Genomic DNA, 16,106 nt, shown 5'->3' with positions numbered 1-16,106 from the left:
ACTTTAGCTTGTGATGAAGCGTTTTGCATTGGTTTTAGGCTATCAAGATAAAGACTGACAAACTATCAGAGCAGAATCTGAACCCATCTATCTTATGATGTATCAGCTGAAAGCAGGTGCTTAAGGAAGTTACCTGAGGGACCTCTTTAGTCAGAGATAATGCCTTTATGTTTACTAGTTATCAACTAGATACTGTTTTCTAGTTTGCTCTGATTTTTGAAACCTTAAGATTTTAGCACCTGCACCCTGTGCTATGGTGTTTCACAGCTTAAATGAGCATCTCATTTAATTTGAACCTACGATTGGATGATTTTTCAGCTCCTGGAGTAATGGATTTCATGTCATTCTGCTCTCTACCTTTTTCATATACTACTGATGACTACAAAGACCTCAATCATATTCCTTCTCTTTTTCTTCTCCAGTTTAAAGAACCATTTTTTCTTCACACTGAAGCAATTCCACGTGATTGACCTCTATTAACATCCTTCCCTATTTTGCTTCCCTTTTTTGTTTTAAATTTCCTCTGATGGAAGAGGCAAAAATTATACTCATGATGAGGGATGTACGTAGATTTTTACACAATTTTTTTTTAATTTCTGCTCTTGGTTCTGAAACATGTCTGATGTTTGACTTGACTCTCAATTCTCAGTAGGAAATAGAGAAAACATTACCAAAGAAGCGTTCCACAAAAACGTGAAGATCTAATTTTTGCAAGAAACTGTCAGGCCAGGGTGTTCCCCTCTCTACAAAGTTTAAAGTATTTTTCTCCCTCCTGATGCATCACCTTGAAAGGTCCTTCTGCACCCCTTCTCAGCCAGCCCTTAAGTAGCCAGCAAACTTTCCCAGTGCCTTTCAGACATTGGGCAGCACAAACTCCTGCAGGGCTTTTGCAATGAACTCCATGTACTATAAAAAACAAACCCTTGTTCCTCATCTCCCAATTAGTTCATTGTTTGCTAGGGGACACATCATTCACTGAGCTGCTTTCAGCATCTTTGGTAAAAGAAATTAATTTCATGTCTTTTGGAAATCCCAAGAAGCTGAATAAAACATCCTTCTCTTGTGCACACACTTCTAGAACTCATGTGCTCACACAGTCACTGTGAGACGGCATGTTTGTAAGCACATGACAGCCAGGGAGAGATCAGATAATCCAAAAACAAAGCCCTTCATCTGGGATACAACAGACAAATCTTCAATGTAAAGGTTTTGACTCGTTTGGATCTACTTCTCTTGATGGAATAATCTCCTCTCCCATCACAGGACTATCAATTCAACAACAGAACTCATTTAGTTTTCAGCTGAGTTGAGTGAACTGCTGGATCTAGAAGGAAAACTAACAAATCCGCATTTAAGCCAAGCCTGAGGGTGGGAGTGAAATTCTGTATCACATATGAGGTTAAAAAAGCTTCCAGAAAAACAAGAAACAAACAAAAACAAAAAGGAGAACAAAACCAAAAAAACAGAAACAAAATAGCTCAGAACTTAACAGAAAAACAGAAAAAACCCCAAACATTCTCCCACCTAAAAAAAGCCTCAGAAAAATCCTAAGAAAAGGACATTGCTAGCCTTTACTCCAACCAACAGAAATCTGGTTGAAATGGAAATACCAAGTAATATTTGCTAAAGAAACCAAACTAGGTGTAATTAGGGGCAAATTTACTAAACAAAATTGTTGACATTCAAAGAGTGTCAATATTAAAAAAAGGCCAAAAATAAATCACCTAGACTTTGAAATAAGGTACGTAACATAACAGAGCTGAACATTAAACATAAACAGGGCTTCTGAATAGTTTTGGTCTTTGAGGTCTGACAGCATCTCTAAAGCAAGGAGATAAAAAAGCAGAGAAATGTTGGTAATAAAGTATTTATGCTCTTAACTTTAAAAGACATTACACATAGTGCTCAAAAATAATTGGTAACTGCTGACGAAGCTATAGGAAAAGCTTAGAAAAGACAAGACAGTTAAGAAATATCACTTATTTACTATTTGTTGTTAAGACTACAGACTTAATGACCATGATTAAATCTAGTCTGCAGTTGATCAGAACTGTAATTCAACTCATACACCTCAGAATCATTTCATGTGAAATTCCAGGGCTGTATTCAGAACTACTTTAATGTATCATTAACATCTTTAGTATCCCCTTAAATAACTTAACATACATCCTCAAAATATTTCACAAAGTTATTTTCATTATTTCTAAATATTTTAGGCCTGTAGGAAAAAACAAACAAACAAAAAAAACCAAAAAGTTTCTCCACAGGATAAAGAACCCTTTTTTTAAGATTTTATTTTTACTTTCTGAGCAAAACAGCCTCTAGAAATACACTACAATATTTAACTTCTTGTTCTTTACGAAACAAATTGTTTAGCAGAGAGACAATGAACAATAACCTAACCAACATTTTAGTCATACTTGGCTTATTGCTCATGCAGTTATCAGGCAGTGGTTCCACCAAGCCTCATGACTTGAGATTAGTTAACAGGATTTTACAAGACATTTGCACCAGCTACCTGGGCATACTCTTAACTGACACGATTTATGAATCGTTCAGATACCCAGGCTGAAGTATAGAAAAAACAAAAGTTCTTCCAGAAGTTGATCAGTGCTGGTAAATGGGGGAAATAAGGCCCAAAGCACTGCAAACATCAAAGACACTTTCCCTCTTTTTGGAACCTACTGGCTACTTTCAGCTACAACTGACAAGACCTTGAGTCCTGAATAGATTTTATAAAGTGAGCCCAAACCCCTTTCTGTTCCCATTAAAAAGGGAAAACAGCATTTATGGAGCCAGCCATGAGAGAAGCAAAAAGGAAAAATCACCACGGAGATTCGAAAGAGCTCAAAAGCAAGAGAAGTTTTTGATGTTTCTTCTCTTCCAACACAAGAGAACTGGAAAAATTAAAGCTGCAAGGAAGTATCAATCCTTCATTTCTTATTCCACTTTGTTACAGGCTACTGGCAGAGCTACTGCACAAAGAGAAGCATTTGGTTCTCTTTACCTTTCACAACAGGTTAGGCAATATTACTATGAGCAGGTCAAGATAAAATAATATTTAAGAGATCAGATGGCCTCGTCCCAAAATGACTGGCTGACACTAAAGACTGCCATCACCATCTCAGCAAATACTGAACCATGAAATGGCAAAGGAAGAAGAATAACACACAGAATAAATACCCTCTTTGATCTTGTCACCAGTCAAGTTTCATACCTGAGAGGCGAGAGTGAAAACAACCCTATCAAACGACAGAACTCAACCTGCAACTTTGCTGCTGTTGTGACAATGGCCATGAAGTGTTATCTGCATACCTGTCATTAAGGAGAATGAGATAATAGCTTTTTTAGCACAAAGCTGACAATGTCAGACCTTAAAGACAAAACTTATCTCACTGAGATTTCTCACTTTATTTGGAACAAAGGAAGTTATCACAGTGAGCAAACCACTTTTCAAGTGATGAGTTGATATCAATACACTACATGTGAAAAAGTGTGCAGAGGAAATGCATATGTGATTATTCAAATAAATCTCAGTTCAGCAGCAAAAATCTGATTGCAATGACATTGGAAGATAATGGAGCACTACATAAACAAAAAGAAGGCATGACGTCTGCATTTCTGTAAGTCTTTTATTTATGTTGAGTTTATGTTTCTAGGAAACTACTATTTAGACTTTGTCTTTTCTGAAACTCACAGAGCACTCAAGAAGCAACCACTAAGGTGGCCAGAGACTTTCATACAGTCCTATAAACATCTAGACCGAATATTTATATGGAGACCTCTGGAGATCATTCAGTCCAATATTCTGTTGTAAACAGAGTCAGATTAGGTTATCCAGGGGCTGGTCAGGCTAATGCAGTTCCCATACATGGAGGGATAACACTGCATAAAGATTGTCCATATAAATATAGGACAACCTAAGCTGAAAAATATCTTGAGTATTTTTTTCAGCTGAACAACCTCAAACTCAGATACAGTTTTGCCTTCTCTCCTTTCTTTGGGAAAGGAAAAAAACATCCTCTTCTAGTTTTGCATGTATTAGATCAAACACCAAATTATGCTTCTGTCATACATACAAGATAGGAGTACAACATTTAGAAACAAAACTGTTTCCAAAGTAGACAGTAGTATACTCCTTCCTATGAAAATGCACAGACACTGAAAAATTATTGCACCCTAAAACAACGCACTCGGGATGAAAAATAAGAAAAATGTCATTTGATTGTCTGAAGAAACCTTCAGTACGTAAACAGCTTAAAAAAGCTATTGAACAAATTAGGTTATTTCTAAATTGAAGCTAACATACTAAAAACTGTTAAGTATCACTATACTAAGGGAATCACCATATTTGTACATCTGGCTAGTTGGTGACACCTGCCTTCTCAGAAGCATTTGGTAGAGTTCAGCACTGACATGCATTAAAGTGTGTCTTTACAAACCTATCTCATCCACATGAACTACACTTAACTGCCTGCACTCATCTAAAAGAATTACATTTTTGACTCAAGTCCCTGACCAGTTTTGTTTTCAATGCTGCTAACTTTTCAGTAATCATTTCAGAGATATTAGCAGTATCAGCATTACTACTGAGACAAAGCAACAACATTGCTGATTGTTCTGGAGAAAGGAAAACTCTGAAGCAAAAGTACTGTAGCCAGAGAAGTGCCTGTGAAGCAGTATAAACAGGAAGTTTGTAAGTTTAAGTGTCTGGCCTTATTTGACCAAACACAAAAGAATCTGGAAAACAAACTAGTCCTGCAAGTCTTTTTATAAGATTTGACTGTCATATTTCAGCACTGGCATTAAAGTTTCATTTCTCAGTTGTCTCCCTTGATTCCCAACTGAGCCAGTGCATGCTCCTATGAAATTTGCAATGAACACATTCCCACTCAGACACCACTTATCCAAAGGGTCTTCAGTGCAAGTTGACTTAAGACACAGTAGATGCCAGCCAATGTTGCAGAGGGGCTGGTGCTTATACTGGCCTCAGATACTTTGGAATCAACAGCCTGCATCTCAAAAATGAAATGAAGGAGTTCTTCACACCTAAGAAACAGGAAGTTTCTTCTGCTTTCATTGGTGACCTAATAACCAGCAACCCAGCATGAACTGAACTTATTTGATTTCAAAGTAAGAACAGGCAAAGTAGTTCTTTCCTCTGCATGGGAAATTACCAAGCAATTTCTCCCCCTCCATTTTATCTGGTCATGCATGTCAATATCTGTTTTTCTACTTATTTCTACTGGACAGCACTCCATCAACTGTTCTGCTCTCCCAAGTAAAATTTCAAACTGCTTGCCAGGAGAGTAGAAGAATGATAACCTTGGAAAAATGATGGATTATGATGATCCCAAAAAGCACACAGACCTGTGACAGGAGCTTATTCAGTCCCTGAACTACCTGGAACTTCTCCAATTAATTATGCAGTTTGTAAACAGAATTGGTAATCACACCAGCTTGTTCCAAAAAAGGAAAATATTAGGACGTTTTAACAGCAACAGATTTGCCTAGAAGGCAATTTGTTCAAACTACCTTCAGTGCTCTTGACATTGGCACCTCCTGCTTTTGAGGGTTGCACTCAACACCCAGAAACAGCTTTCCAAGCTGAACTGAGGTGGAAGAAGTGCCCTAGAAAAAGCTGAAGAGACCATGTAGACAAATTAATCCCTTTCAAAACTTCTTAAATATGAAAGAATACTTGCTGTTAAGAAAAAAGGTTTGCACATGTTCAAATCTATCAGGAGTCCCCCTAGCAAGCAGAATTTAAAATTATAAACTAGCATGGTCTTAGGTTATATCAACTGCAAAATGAAAGCCATCAACCTAATCTAGAATAGTCATGGTCCAGAAGGTACAAGGGAAAATGAGACATTTACAGTGTTCTGGGTAGAATGGTTTAAATTCCCACTTCTGACTCAGTCATAGTCTTACCAAAAAAGCACAATTCTACTCCACAAAATACAAGCTTTTTGTAAATTCAATGCAAAAAATCATGATCCCATTTCTGAACCGTAGATAGCAAGAAATTCTTCTGATTTAATGTGATTCCCAAAGGCACATCTTTGTCAAGGAAAAGCCACAGAAAAATTCCCGCTTTTAAACATGTAAGTACGATACAAACTACTAAAGGAACAGTTAATCATTGGAAAGGACAGCCAAGTAACAGAAAGCCAGAAAAAGTGCTACAAAGCAGTTGTTTTCCAAGATTCAAAACTCCAACAGACATCCAAAATTCATACAACACTTTGCCTCTTCACAACTGTGGCAAACGCTCTGAATGCCAACTTGTTTTGTACTACCAACTGCATGCCTACAAACCGGATTTTATTTTTGTGCAATTTTGAAGCTAAACTCCAGGGTATCTCTTCAAAAAAGCAGAGCTGTTAAAAAAAGAATAATCTAGACTAAGTTTGTATTTTAAAGTTTAATTCAAAATAGTTCTCCAGTTTTATTAAAAAAAAGTCAAAAGCTTCAGACTGTACACTAGCAAGTGAATATTCCATTGCAGACACTATAGTAACGATATATTGTTCTATTAGGTTCTCACTACCAAACATCTCCTGTGCAGATAAGCTGGTTTTTCCTGAGTGAGACTGAGCCGCAGGGGAAGGCAGGGACAGGAGGAAGGAGAGGAGGAATCCATAATCACTTAGAAGATTAAAACCAAAGGCAGATTAAGGGAGGTGATAATTTCCCCTCTATTCAGCACAGGTGAGGCCACACAGAGTGCTGGGCCCAGGTCTGGGCTCCCCAGAAACGCAGAGAGATGGACACATGAGAGAGTATCCCAAAGAAGGTCCATGAAGATAATTATGAGTTGAATCAAATAAAAAAGGCAAGGTCACTAACTCGAAAATATCCTGGCCCTAGATTCCCAAGAACTCTAACAGAAAGACTCAGAGAAGAAGAAAAACATTGTAAACATTGCATTAAACTTCATGTGAGGCATATTTGACTAATAGTTTTAATAATCAAGACTGAGGGAATGTTTTTTTGCAGACAGAAACACTGAGATTGTTAAAATAACAACAAAAAAACCCTGATGATTTTATTTTCCTTGTACTGTAATGGATACATTAGCCAAATACATTCACTTCCCACCACATTTATGCACACATTTAGGTTTTTTGTAAAAAATCTTGTACAAATGCCCATAATTAATTACCTGTTCTCTATCTTTAAAATGAATTACAGAAAGTTGCAAGTGTAATCAGATCTGTTCTAATAATTCCAAATCAAGATAATTAAACAAGCCTAGAAAGGTCAGTACTACTACTTCAGAATCAAAAATTATCTTGCAGCTATACCATCTACATGAGGTTTCTAATACAAGAACAGGAACTTAAAGAGCCTAAAGATCTGCAAATATTCCACTAGCTGGACACCAGGACTCTCAAATACAACTTAAGGAGTCACACATCTGACCCGCACTGTAACTTACTCCTGGCTGTGTTGTGGAAGGGCTCTCACATTCAGAGATGCATCTCAAAGACCAAACCTTTTCCCACCCACTCTTCTCCCCACACTTCTGACACAGCAGGTAAGTACTTTTATGGTTACATGAAGCTTAGCACAGGCTATATGAACGTTGTCTCCAGAGGGTTTTTTTTAGCCTGACAGCACAGCGCAAATGATCTACACTTCTGATTAGATCACTTTCTCAGGAAAGAGTTGCTCCATTTAGTTGGCTCATACCTGATTACTGGCGGCCATTATCAAGGTTCCTGTAGGCGCAGATTGGGGTTTACCACTTGGCATAGGCAATGTGGGTGGTAAACTGGCCATAAGCTGAGTCGGTGCTTGAAGACTGAACTGGTAAACATTAGGAGCTGTGCAAGGTGGTGTATCTGATTCCTTTTGGCAGAGAAAAAGGGGAAAAGAAAAGCAACTTTACAGAAAGTACAGTATATACAGACTACGCACGTGAAAATGTACCCAAATATCAACTTATGTGAATACTGTAACATATGATTTTTTTCAATAGCAAAAAAATAAAATACTAGCCAGCACTATGTTTATTTTACACATGTAGCAAAATTTAATTGAACCTACATTAAGGAGACAATGTCAACAGGTCTGCAGCAATCAGAGGTCCGTTCCAGTCAGCACCATCTAAAGTCAAAGTTATCTCTACCAAGGCAAATTAAAAGATGGGAACTAAGGCTAGAAAAAACCCCAACAGAACAAGAACAGCAATACTGTAAGCGACAAAAGGGCTAGAATTTTAGGTGTCATGACAATTCAATCCTGTGAACAGTGTTCTGGATTGTACTTATCTATACGATGAAGTTACTACTTCCATTCTACCCAGCAATAGCCAAGTTAGGGCTCCACCCACCAAGAAACAAGGAGATGGTCTGCCAGTCAAGACACGTATATGTGCACCAGCCATGCACTCCACTGTTCATGAGGAGTAACTCCCCTCATTTTCCAGCTGAAATCCGACTGATAAATCTTCAGGGGAAGCAAGATGGATGGAGGATTACAGAAAAGATACTGTAATGTAACTGGTATCACTTATTACTATTCCTCCTCCTTACAGCCTGATCACCAGCAATTTCAGACACACCATACTCAGACATACTGGGGTTAAAATACTGTGTGCCTGGAGCCCTTAACAGATAACAAGCAAGGAGACAAGCATGGATTTAGGGGTTTAGAGGAATTACTGAAGTCTGAAAACACCCCATTGCCTCAGGTCTTAAATGACCAATTATTTTCTAAGTTGAGGAGGTTGGAAAGCAAGCTACAGCCTTTTGAAACAACTCTGAAGACAGATCTTTCAAAACTTATTTTTCAGCTATAACATAATGGCAAAAGTAGCTTTCCCTACATTTTACTGCTGATTTTTACCACATTCTTAACTCCAAAGCATTCTGAACTCAAAAACAATAGGAAAAACTACTCTTTATCCCAAATCACTAGTGTTTTTTCCATTCCCAGTCATCTGGTTTAAAGTATAGGAAGAGACAGGGCTTGGCCAACTAGTATTTTAGGAGTTACCACACTAAAAGACATTATTGTCTCGGGTCATCACAGATCTTTACTATTACACTAATTACTGAAATAGTCTATTGCTCTTTCTCTAAAGATTAATGGCATGGAAGCAAAGACTCCATTTATTTCAACAGATCTCTGGCACTACTACTTGCCCTCACATGGCCTTGTTTTCTAAATTAGATTCTTCAGTTAGACAATAATAAGCTGTTCAAGAACAGAAACACGAAAGTATTTTAAAGCTTTTCTTGGGGAAGGAGAAGGTCATTTAAGAGAGACAGACAGTTGTGAATACTGAGTAGCCGAAGCAATGAACTACTAAAAAGCAAAATCTGCATCCCAGCTGAAATACTCACAGTACAAACAGTCCTCAATAAAAGTCAACTGTTAGAACAATCAGTCTTTTATTGGTCCATACAAAAGTGTGCTTCCTAAAAAATAAGTTCTAGAAAGAAAGGAGCTGCTCTTCTGCTAGTTCAACCAGTGGTGAAAGTTACCGTATGCCTTTGTGAACCATTTTCAGGTTACTGCATTAGGAATTTACTATTGACAGATCATACTGGTAACAAGAACCTTTGCAGAGAATTAAGTCTTATTTATGAGATCGGATTTTCACTGTTCAATAAATATGTTTATCATAGTGGGAAACTACATGCTGTAGCACTGACCAAAAATGTAATCTTGGTTATAAGCACACGCCTATATTAGATGGCATTTTTCTCCTTTGCCCAATCTTACACTATGTAAGCCACAGGAACAGACTAAGGTCTCCACAGCAATGAAGTTTCTTTGGACACTGTTGGTCATGGAATTATTAAAAACCTTATAAAGAGAGGAATAAATAACAAAAGGGTAGTCATGTCTGAACAGATGAGTTCTAAGCATGCTCACAAGCAACCAGATGCTAACAGATGCCATGAAAAAGCAATCTTACTATCTAACCAAACCAATGCATTATCTTCCTAATGCAACCTTCACAAACCTGACCAAAGAACAACTTTAGTGTCTCCACTCAAAGAATTCTCTCTTCTGCTTAGATATAATTGACCCCTTAGCGTTCACATACCAAACCCAGATGGGACAATTCTCATTTATGAGATTTCTAGGAGGCTTCTGTGCAACAAAAAGTTATCTCCAGTAGGGAACAAGGAGCAGATGGAAGAGAGAAGGGAGTCATATCATTTAATTGAGACTAGATAAATTTCACCACAAGGAAGCTTGTGTTGCTTTGTTTTAATTTTGTAAGAGCTATGTTCTTCTGCCTCAATGTTATTTACTGATACACATCTCATACAAGCAGACTGTATCGCTCTCCTGAGGCGATCTTGGATTGTTAAGAGAACAAATGTATGGAGTTGATATCCCAAGTTCGCAACAGTATTTAAATCCTTTTGTGAAGAGCAGCATTTTATCCTTGTTAATTAAACTGAAAGGTTAACCTCAGTGATCAGAAAATGGAGCTCAATGTGAACAAATCTGATTTTCCATAAGCACTGCCTACACTGAGGGATTAAGTCTTTCTTGGTCTTCTGGACCAGCTGCTAAAGCATAATGTGCAAACTTGAAGTATTACAGAAGTTCAGAAGATGTACAAATAAATATATAGAGTTAATATTCTTCACACTACGTACACATTTAGAAGGGAAAAGTTCTGACCATTACTAAGGTAAGGGCTACAGAGGTCACATTATAAAAAGATAAGGGGATAAGACCCCTGAATTGATTTTAGCAAATAATCTAGAAATAAAGCTACAATGATTGCACTAAGAGCCTAGATAAGTTCCTGATCTCTTGAACAGCACTACTCTGCCTATCATTCAAAGTATCTCATGTTGCAAGGAACACATCTCCTAAAGAGATGCAAATACAGGTTTATCCTACTGGAAAATTTCCATTTTAAAACATATTCTTTAGACCAGTTTCAACTTTCTGAGTAAGAACTTAGTACCTGGAAGGAAGATTTCTACTATTCATAGCCCTGATTACTGAGGACTCTAATTTACTTTAATGTTGGGGAAAAAAGGTATGGAAGAGACCCAGAAGCTCAAGTGTTACTAATCATAGTAATGCATCTGCATAGACAGAAACAGTGAAACACTGCAGTCAAATGAAAGATGAAAAACAGTCTTAGAATCCAGACTTCTCTTCCTGACACAGAAGAGAACCAAAAAATCCTTTTCTGTTCTGTTCTGCATCTCCCATTGTAAAACACCCCAAGACCTCATCAGCAAGAGACTATTTATTTGCCAAAAGCTACTTACTAACTAGGTCTGGCCATAAAAGCTTATTTCAATTCCCTTAACTCAAGGCTTAAGACACAAGGTAAACTACATTAGTACATTCATCCAACAAGACAACAGTTCAGTTTTCAGGAATTTCATGTGCCAATTATATTCATAAGCTTCCTTCCCATGAGCCTAAATGCATGATGAAAAAGTTATCCCTTCTGCTTTGTTTCATGATGTACTCAGTTTTAACTCAACTTAGAATAGCTACCATTTTAGAGCTTTCAATTTTCAAAGCAGTATGCTTTTTTAAAAGCTGGAGTGGCCTAAGACCATCTTATGATCCCAGTCTGTTTAAGTTTTGGCCCAGTGGTAAAACAGAGTCTAACCATCCTAGAAGACAGTATTCAGAAATAAAAATTTTAACAAGAAACTTGCATTCTATTGTTTATGTGATAGATTTGATTTTTTACACTCCTCTTTCCAAGAATGAACTCCAGAGGTCTTGGCAAAAAGATCCTTATTGTTTCCATTCTCAAAACTTCTTCCACTAATTAAGCAGTACTTTTTCTCATAACATCCACAATCTGGAAGCTGTGAAAGAACAATGACCACTTCAATAAAAATTGTGTTCCATCTTTGAAAGCAAAGAACTGAAAACTGTGAGAAAATTGGTGTTTATAGTTAACACTCTGCACTACACAGTTTTTTTCATAGGCTTCTCTCCTTTCTTGCAATTACAGTGATTTAACAGGTAACTGCTCCATCTTACTCCTTTTGCCACTTTTCTCATTCTGGCCTTCTCCATCATACCTGCATTATCATCTGACATGATTATGAGCCAATTCACAGAGGTAAGTCATGGAAACAATCCCCCTCTTATTAGCTTCACCTTCTGAGTCAGCTCACCACAGGTGAACACCAGTGCAGAAAAGCAGGAGGAGCTAATGAAAGGAAGCATTGCTAACAAGTACATTTAACTACTAGACTACCTTAGCAGAAGTGTAAAACCACACTCCTTTGAACATAAAGCCACACCAGAAGACTTCAGAAATTTCCAAGTTTGGGGCTGTGGGAGGAAGCAGAACTTCAAAGTATGCTCTTAGTTGAATGGGTTTAGTCCCAGAGTACTTAACTCTGCTTGATAAGCCACCATGCTCCCAAGGTGATTTTTATGATTATCCCCCTACTCTCATCTTGTTTCTTCCACATCTTGTGTCATTTCCCATCCTGGTAGAAGGAACCACCGCTTCAACTACGGTATAAATAACATAGAATTGATATAAACAACATTTCTACTTCTATGAGAGGTCACAAGGTAGACAATTTGAATCTTTACAGTTGCACCATTTCCACTGGCCAGCCTATAAATACAAATGTTTCGAGTTAAGATGAAACTGGTTGATTTTTCTGCCTCTCATCGCAAAAGAAAAATATCTTGGTCACTGTGATTACAGAAGGGGAAAAGTGAAAGAAGAGATAAAGGATACACAAGTAAACTGAAAAATATGTATCCTCCAAAAGCATTAATGTTCGTTTTACATAATGACAACTGAAAACAATTTAATTAGCATTTACCAAGATTAAATACAAGCACAGTACCCTTCAGCCTCAACACATTATATCCTGCCAGGCCTGACTGTAAGCTTATTCCATGTTTTATCAATACTCTCTGTATTTCAGATAAGTCATTTTAAATAAAAAAGGTCCCAGAAGTGTGGCATTTAAGATTTCCTTTGTTACCCAAATACTTTGATTTCACAGGCTTTCAACTGCTTTTTATTGTTAGCAATACAGCAGATTTCAAGTTTGATTTTCAAGTTATGCACTAAAGTACAGGACTCATTATACAAGCTGAACTTACACCATACTAGATCCTAAATACTGAATTCAGATTTTGTTCCATCCTAAAATGGTGTAGGTGCCTCTGTGGGGTTTGTTCATGGGAGGAAACGTTAACATATGGCAAGATTGCAACCAGCCTTTGGCATCAGAAACTAATCTGAGCTTGACTTTTACAAATCATGTGCTTCTCTCCTTATTTCAGTGACACCAGAGCAGTAAAATCCCATTTTACTTGCTGACTTACAAATTCCCCCTGCACCTCCTGCTGCTTAGAATAATTTGTTATTAATTAAAATTACTTCAAAATTTTGTATTCACAATTGTCCCTCATGCAGCTTTGCAGAAATTTACTTCAAGTGGATATAGATAAAAGACTGCTCAAGGAACTGACACAGAAGAACTAATGGAGAGCATGACAGTATAAAACAGCACATGGTCAGAGATGTAGGTTAAACACAAAACGCATGTGGGACTGTATGGCAAAAAAGGAAAAGAGGCAAAAGAAGTACTGGGAAAAATTTGTTCCCTTTTAGTCCATAGAAACTGATTGTCTACTGTTGCTGTGCAGATTACTAAGAGTAGAGTTTTAAATGTTGTGGGGCTTAAACTCTTAAATTCCTCAAATGAAATGTCAATCAAATGCTTTTCCCCAGTAACATCAGGTTTTCTGTGCCTGTACACTCAGGGTTGCCCACTGCTTCATGTGGAGGGGGACCAGCTGGCTGCAAGTCAGCACTTGCGTCTTTCTTTGAAGTTTAACACCAAGGGATCAGCTTTTTAAAGAACTTGCCTCTATTTGTTGAGGAAGCGAAAAAGAGTAAGAAAATCTGTGTAATAATGAAGATGATCAACTATCCATACACATTGGAATTGTTACTTGGGTTAGAGACTATTCAGGCACATAGGAGGAAAGGAGAAAATATGTGCAACTTTTGCTCTCAGAAGGAGGAAGAATTTTACTAGGTCACCTCCTTCTGGCCCCTCTCCTTATACATGCAATTTCAACTGCAACTCTACAAGTTAATCAGTCATTAAGACAAATTTAACAGGACTACATATTCTGAAGAGTCTGTACCTTTACTGCAGATAAGCACATACCTTACACCTGCAAACTTCATCACTTGAAAAACAGTGCAACATTTATCTGGACAAGATAAGTCATATACTCTATCACCTCTCTTTGGAAATATGGAAGTACAACAGCTCCAGCTAATCAGCAGAAATTCAACGTCTTTGGCTAATAAGGAGGTTAAGGTGGTGGTAACTTCATTAAGCATGTTGAGTTTAAGTACTAAGCCACAATTACTGCAAAGAAAGTAAAAGTTCCACAGTCAGTGTGGCTCTTGCATGTATTCAGAAGAACTGTAAGAATAATTAGTCTTAGTCTTATCAGTCATATTTACATATTACTCTCAGAAGACACAGTCCTTGAATACAGTGAAAAGACACAAAAGAACACTGAAGGTACTACTCAGCATACTTGTCAGCTGATGGGACACAACAGTGGGGAGAGCAAACACTGACATTCTGACGAAAGGTTTTTATAAAGCAAGAGCTGCAAAGTTTACAGCTAAAATTTCAAGAACAGTCTGAAAGATGATATTGTAAATGATAAAAAGTTAAAAAGAGGCAAGGATTGTGTCATCCCCAAAGCTAGATTACCTTGTTCACTGAAATTTCAACTACCTTGGCATGACTGCACTGTCTTGAGAACTCAGAACTCTTCACAAAATCATCTTATCACAGAAGCCCACAAAACATCACCAGAAACACTGAGATAAGGTGTATGAAAGTTGTTAGATCCAAACTTCTAACAGACAGCTTGGTGATTCTGTGCTGGACTGGATATGAGATTATATATTCATCAGGTAACAGAAAAGAGCTTTAAACATTTGCTACAAGCCATCACATCTATTACTGATACGCAGGTATCATTTTCACATAAAATGTTAAGCTTTATTTGGCACAATAGCATAAAAACTTCAGAACATACTTGGCACCAGGAACCAAAACAAACCAAAATGAGAGAGCAAAAACATACCTAGGATTACTTTTCACTTGGCACAGACTGTTGATCAGGCAGTAGCTACTCTCCAGTACTACTCTAGGGCTTCCTAAGCTAATAGAAAGCATTTTTCCACAATGCTTAAGCAACAAGGAATCCAGGTCACCAATCACAGAATGCAGGTCCACAACAAAAACCACCCCCACATTTTCAAGAGGAATTTGGTCACTGCTTAGGCTGTGAGACTGACATCTGTGGCTAGAACAAGTAGAGAGCTGGGGGCGAACACCTCTCATTTCACCTGGTTTCAGATGCTCGTAACACTCACCTAACTGAGTATGAAGGTGAGATTTTCTAAGGCCAGACGCTTGTTTTCTGTTGTGCAACAGTTTAACTCTCATTCCCACAGAGTAAACACACACACACTTTGCGCTGTCCTTGATGGCAAAGACATTTACAAAGCATCTTCCATTATTTAATTCAACATTTGCTGGATCTTGTAGGAATGGATAGTATTTTACAACTTACCTGTTTGCAAGAGGAAGTAAAGAACAGACACTGCCTTTTTGTCAGGGCAGCATAGGGTATTTTAAATACCTGCAGAGCAGAAGGCTTCACTGAGAGAAGACTTCCAATGTAGGTCAGTTTGACAATAAACAGAATCCAGAAAAATGTATGAACAGTCTAATATGTTCTGGTGATCAGATTCCTTGTTATCTATAAGGTTTTTTCTCATGTGTTCCTCAGTTTGCTCCTTATCACTAATATTTACATTCTTCATAGGGCTGAGGTAACAAGGCAGAAATTTTAATAGTCAGTACCTTGTAAAAAACACATTAGAAGTACTGGTGAGCGAGTCAGGGCTCTGTATTGACATGCACAATGAGACAGCCCCATAAACTGAACAGCTCTCTCACTAGTAGCAACAGCAGTACCAGAAGACAAGTTTATCTTGCACAAGGTTTTTGATCCCAAATTTACTGGTCCATTGAATAGCTGTCTCTTTTGTGACCAAGACTTTGCAGTTGACT

The 16,106-nt window shown here is 37.7% G+C and overlaps 1 protein-coding gene across 2 annotated transcripts in view; it reads right to left on the bottom strand.

Moving 5' to 3' along the window:
* The window catches only part of TENT4A (terminal nucleotidyltransferase 4A), a 59,482-nt gene that overhangs the window by 4,219 nt on the left and 39,157 nt on the right, over positions 1 to 16,106 (bottom strand). The window contains exon 11 of one of the 2 annotated variants that reach the window (XM_071553659.1): positions 7,699 to 7,857. The exons of the other annotated variant lie outside the window; for it this stretch is intronic. Coding sequence (XP_071409760.1) covers positions 7,699 to 7,857 — 159 coding nt within the window. The remainder of the gene's footprint in view (positions 1 to 7,698; positions 7,858 to 16,106) is intronic. 2 annotated transcript variants of the gene reach the window in all.

Source organism: Pithys albifrons, chromosome 4 (assembly GCF_047495875.1).
Source record: "Pithys albifrons albifrons isolate INPA30051 chromosome 4, PitAlb_v1, whole genome shotgun sequence".
NCBI classification, from domain to species: Eukaryota; Metazoa; Chordata; class Aves; order Passeriformes; family Thamnophilidae; genus Pithys; species Pithys albifrons.
The sequence above is the reverse complement of the archived record's forward strand: the minus strand, read 5'-3'. Positions and strand labels throughout refer to the sequence as shown.